At 45.0% G+C, this 6,000-nt stretch overlaps 1 protein-coding gene across 1 annotated transcript in view; it reads left to right on the forward strand.

Moving 5' to 3' along the window:
• Window positions 1–4,767, forward strand: part of VAX1 (ventral anterior homeobox 1) — a 90,756-nt gene extending 85,989 nt beyond the window's left edge. Inside the window, exon 3 of the mRNA XM_085603130.1 lies at window positions 4,196–4,767. Coding sequence (XP_085459256.1) covers window positions 4,196–4,666 — 471 coding nt within the window. The 3' untranslated portion in view covers window positions 4,667–4,767. The remainder of the gene's footprint in view (window positions 1–4,195) is intronic.
• Window positions 4,768–6,000: the final 1,233 nt, after the last annotated feature.

The raw sequence follows: 6,000 nt of genomic DNA on the forward strand, positions 1-6,000 counted from the left end.
GATGCAAAGTTTCAGGTCTTCAGGGCCTTCCTGAACTGCAGTTCTGTTTTGATCAGCCTAAGGTGTGTAGGCATGAGATTCTAAGCTTTGGTTCCTAATGCTGCTATGGTTTTTCCTCCCTTGGTTTTATACCTAAAGCAAGGGGGTTTGAGGAAGCTAGCCGACGATGCTCAAAGAGTCCTGGCCATAGTGTAGGGGGTGAATCTGGCTGAGAGATACGCTGGGCCTCGATTTCAAGCAGCTCTAAAGGTGATTAGGAGTATCTTGAAGAGAATTCTCTTGTGCAAGGTAGCCAATGGAGGGTTTTAAAAGCTGCTGAGGCAGAGGATATGCGTCGTAGTTTTAGAACTAGGCAAGCCGCCGCATGTTGTACCACTTGTAGTCTCTTTAGTATTTGTTTATTTGCTCCTGCTAAAGGCTATTGCAGTAGTCTAGCCGTGATAGGATAAGTGCCACCACAACAGTTTTCCTCGCAGAAAGGGGAATGAGGTCGAAGAATTTTTTTAATGAATGTCTTAATTATGTTAAAACAGGTCCCTGCACCTTTACTACATGCGGTCGGAAAGAGAGTGAGGTGTCAAATTGCACTACCAGGTTTTTTGCTGCTTCTACAGTGTTCGGCGGTACAGTTGCGCCTTCAGGCCACCACAAACTTGTCTGGAAGGGGCCCTCTTTTCCTATCAGTAGGATCTCAGTGTTATCTGTATTGCATCTGAGATGGTTGAGCTTCATCCACTGGATGACCCCTGTTAGGCACGATTTAAAATTGAGTTCTGCCTTAGTTGAATCTTTGTCCAATGATCGGATCAATTGTGTGTCATCCGCGTATGAAGTTACTTCAATATCAAAAGAGGATATCAAGGAAATTAGAGGAGCCATGTATGTGTTGAATAGCAGTGGGCTAAGACAGGAGCCCTGAGGTACTCCTGATGTAATGTGATGTTCCGTAGAGAGGAACGTTCCAAGGGCCACTGCTTGCCTACGATTGGTAAGGAAGGATCTAATCCAATCCAATACAGTATTTGAGATGCCACAATTCTTTAGCCGTAAAAGGAGAATGCCATGTGATATGGTATCAAATGCAGCTGACAGGTCAAGTAAAATCAAGACTTCCTTCCTGCCTTTGTCAGTCGTAGATTTTAATGTGTCCGCTATTTCCAAAAGCACCGATTCTGTTGAAAGCTTAGGATGCTAAGTTCCTCATAATATTCCCACGCATGAGTAAACTCCTGTTTAAACATGGGTCGGAATTACAACTTTGAATTTATTTAACACATGAGGGTCTCTTGCGCACTGCCTGGGTAGTTGGCGACGACGTTGGTGGCGATTCCACGGTGTTCGGCTGTTGCCTGCACATTGATGGGAGGCGTGTGCTTTCTGTTGCGGTAATTGTTTGCTGTGTCACCAGGGGAGACAAGTTGGGTGTGTGTGCTGTTGATTGCCCCCACACGTGCGGGAAGCCAGCTATGGCGTATAGTCCTTGCTTGGTCTCCAGCTGTTCCTGGGAATTGTGCTGGATGTGTAGGTACTGGGGTACCAAGCTGATGATGGCATCCAGGACAGGTGTGAGGGACTTGGATGTGGCTAGCTGTGAGACTCCTCCGACTCTGGCGGTTGTTGGTTGGGAGGTACCAACAGGTGTAGCACAGCCAGCAGCTTTGTCTGGGGTGGGATGTTGGTTATCTGCTGTGTTGGTGCCGTCAGCCTGGTGAGCAATGATGGTCAGGATGTGTAGGATGGTTGTCCTTTTGAGCCTGTAGTGGGCAATGACATTGTCAGGTGGTGGGTCTGTGAGGCTGGTGCATTTCCTTGGGGTCCGCTGTCTTTGTCCGCGCTGCCTCTGTGGTGGTCCGGGGAGGGGGTTCTGGGGGAAGGGGGGTGCGGTCCTGGGTGTAGTGGCGGTGGATGTTGTGGCCCTGTTGGGGCTCCGAGCTGCATGATCAGTGGCTCCATGGCGTCTGTTGGACTTCAGGTGTGGCTGTGGTCTGGGCTCCCTTTTCTGTTGCCGGTTGTCTTCCGACTTTGCACCAGGTCAGAGCAGGTGTTAGATTCCTGCTGCTAACGTGCCATATCGCATGTTTTCTGATCTTATCGCCGATGTGGCTGGTCGTTGAGAATGTTGGGGTGTGGTGTTGTCGCGGCTTTTTCCTTGGGAACTTCTAGTCTGCATCTCATTAGCGATAGTTGCCGGGGTCATCTGTGGCGATGTCTTTTGAGGATGCTATCGCCGGAAATCTGGTGATATTGGCTGTTTGCACCTGCTTGTGAATAGGGCGGTAATTTTATCGCGACTTTGGCTGCGATAAAGTGCCGATAACTCGGCGATAGCTCCTTGAGAATATTCCCCACAGAGTGGAAATAGTTTCAGTTGTCAGGGCGTCTGACATTTTTTGACTATTTTTTGATGCATCAGTTGTCAAATGTACTTCAATATTATGCATTCAATTTATGGAGTGAAAAGTTTATATTAGCATAAAGAACGGTAGAGGGTGACCTAAGAATGAAGATGAGAACATATTTACAACTTTTGATGCCTTTTACAAAATGCTTCAGGAAGTGGCATAAATGCCCCGATAAGGGATATGTTTGGATTCACATTAAGAATAATGAAGGAATCCAAGAAAAGCATTATAAGGATGGAAGTCACAGACGTAATCAAACATACTTACAATGGATTCTTCTGGAGTATCTCTTGTAAATCTGAGCATTCTGATTGGAACTTTGTAATGCTGTAGTCGGGATTAGAGTGAAGCCGGAGGGTTTCTTTTATAGCCACTGTGAGAGTAGAGAAGGCAACCTTGAGTTAATTGATTAAGTCAATTAACATGGCATGTAGGCCTTTAAAGTGTAGGTAATTAGTATAGACAACATTCTTTGCATTTGGGTTTGTGCCAGTGCTTAATTGGTAAAATAATAAGTGCCAGGGCCCAAGATACATTTCTCAGAAGGCCACTGTTGCTTGTGTCACTTCAAGTCCCTGCCAGCGCTGCCAAATAGCAATACCAAAGACTTGTACGTCCATTGCAGCCCTACAAATGTTACAATTTGGACTGTAGTAGGTGACCCAAAGCTGTTAGAATAGGCTGAGCATCTTGGTATTATTATTTTTAATCATACATTTCATGATTAAACACTTTGCTCGTGTGCTTTTATTTAAAAAAAACCAGACTGACAGCACCACCGTGTGATGGACTGCCTTAAATATGTGCCAGTGCCGAGCTCCAGAAAACACATGCACAAATTAAGCACTTGTTTGGGCATGGCAATCATCAGTTTTTTAGCATATATTTATTAATTAAAAGTTGTTTCTCTGCTGTTTTGGAATAAATAATGAAAAAACTGCTATGATGCTGCCAGTAATTATGTTTTTCAAAATTTATTTAAAAAGAACAGCGGCACTGGCCGCATCATAGTGCTTTCTTTAAAAAATATATTTTAGCTATGTTGCATGGCTACAAATCATTGTCAAGCCAATAACTCTCATAGGTGATAACTATTTGCTTTGCCAGTGCTTGTTGTACGATGTTGTTTATGATATATTGTAAGTAAGATTTATCATCTGTATAAAACCCCAAAATGATGGTTTCTTGGCCCTAGTGGAAGAGACTCCAAGTGAGTTTCAGATGGATATCAAGCCTGTGTGTGTTTTTGTGTTGGGGAAGGTGAGGAGGAATTTATTGTGACTGGCTTGAGTTTAAAGAAGTGGTTAGAAGGCCATTTCAATATGGCTTCTAGACCTTTGATTTACGTTTTTAGCATACTATTCGGCAGTTATTTTTAAGTAAAGCTCAGTTTTATCAGAATATTAATGAATATTTAGGCCTATTAGGCCTACTCCTCTCCTTTTCAGAGGTTCTGGATAGAGGTTAAAATGAGCAGTGGTCAGAATGTCCTGTGGCAATCCATGTGTATAAGGCATAAGTGAGGCTAATTAGTCCCATCTAGACTGACTGTTTCTGTGCTGCAGCCTTCTCTGAATCCCGAAGATGTTGTGTGATCTAAATGCTAGTTAACCCACACTTTACCTTGGTACAACAAATGTATGTTCTACAAAATTGGTAATTCCAATTTTACCACGGCAATCTACTGGTGTTCTCTACCCAATCACTTACTCAACTTTAATTTGGCTTTTCTTTAAAAAGGAAAATGTAGATCTGATGTGCAGAGCTAATCCTGTTTGTTCTATCTTTGGCAGGTAAAAGTCTGGTTCCAGAACAGACGGACAAAGCAGAAGAAAGACCAAGGCAAGGACTCGGAGCTACGGTCTGTCGTTTCAGAGACGGCTGCCACATGCAGTGTATTGCGACTGCTGGAACAAGGGCGCTTGCTCTCACCCCCTGGACTACCTGGGCTTCTTCCACCCTGTTCCAATGCCCTGCGAGTCCCAAGCTCGGGCGCAGGCAGGACAGGGTCCCCACCTCACCCTACGGTGACCAATGCTGGCCCACCTCAGCCTGGACTGCACACCTCACCAGCAGGCCACAGCATCTTCAACCTGCCTGTACCTTCACTTCTAGGCACCGTGGCCAGCCGCCTGACCTCCAACCCCTTGACCATGGCTGGCAACCTGCAGGAACTCTCTGCCCGCTACCTTAGCTCCTCAGCATTCGAGCCCTACACTAGGGCCACCAACAAGGACACACTGGAGAAAAAATCACTGGACTGATTGTAAATTTTCTATGTATTTATATTTATAGGATTATTATAATATATGTATGTATATAGTTGCATATACATACAGATATAAACACAATGTGGTTATATATTTATGGTACTGTTTGTCAGTCTTTTGAGGGGATGAGTGTACGAACAGTTAAGTCTGGCCTTTTAACATCAATGTGCAGGTCTGATTGTCAAACTGGTCAGTGTTGGTACAGATAAGTTGCAAACGGTAATCGAAGTCAGCGACAGTTCAAAAACTGATAATGCGTTTTCTCACGTAATGTCAAGTGCAAGGGCCATTGTTTTAAAAACTCACCTCTGTGTTCTCCTAACATACATCCAGATATCTGCCTTAAGTCGGGCCTTCCAGTTCTCTCTCTGATAGTGGAGTGAGCTTGTACCTCTGTCTTTGGATCGGTCACAGAGTATGTCACGACAGGAACATGCAAATGACATAAAGACAGAGACAGAGGGCTCGGAGAGAGGTAAATGTAAATGTCCAGTATTTGTAAAGCGCGAACAATTACCCGAAGGTGTGAAGGCGCTGGGGGCCGTCGGGAAGATTAAGCGCGCTATTACCCAGAGTCACATGGTGCTGGGCTGATCTGCCGCCGATGCCGGAGTTCGAACAGTAAGCCCCCGGGTTCCGGAGTCAGCCGCCCTGGCCGATGCGCCACACCTCTTCAGGTAGAGAATGAGTAATTCATAGGACAGAGAGGGAGCGAGAACTCTAAATTTGACTATCAGGGGAGTTGTATACACCGAAGAAAGGAAATCTAGGTAAACGTCTTGTGAGGGTAGCCATACTTCCAGCGAAGAAGGTAATCTGTCACTGATACATTGTATGACGTTTGCACAAGTAAAACAAAGCAAACAGTGCGCAACTCAACACCATTTTGGGTCGCATAAGTGCTTTTGTGAACAAAATGGTTGTATGTACGCCTGCAAGGAAGTCCAAGATGCAGAATTAGATCTATTCACTCCTGTGTAACATTAGCTCTGGGATGCGCAGTATTACACCATACAAGAGGTGGGGAGTGTGCACAGCAAGACTTGGTTTGCCTTGAAAGCTTGTGAATGCTCACAGTCATGTCAGTTTGTGAGCATTCCTAAACGCCGTTACAACCAGTCAAGGGCTGGAGTATACTCGTTTCCAGGTTGGGATGGGTAATGGAATACCACCAAACATCGTGTGGAGGATGGAGCGATCCATTTGAACATGATCAAAATGTGTTCCCAAGGAAGAAAAGGAAAACGAGTGCTATTGCACAGTGGTGCTGCCTTTACCCAATGCAGAATTGTACTGTACATGCAATTCCATACTAGTGAAATGCCTAC

Source organism: Triturus cristatus, chromosome 1_2 (genome assembly GCF_964204655.1).
Source record: "Triturus cristatus chromosome 1_2, aTriCri1.1, whole genome shotgun sequence".
Taxonomy (NCBI): domain Eukaryota; kingdom Metazoa; phylum Chordata; class Amphibia; order Caudata; family Salamandridae; genus Triturus; species Triturus cristatus.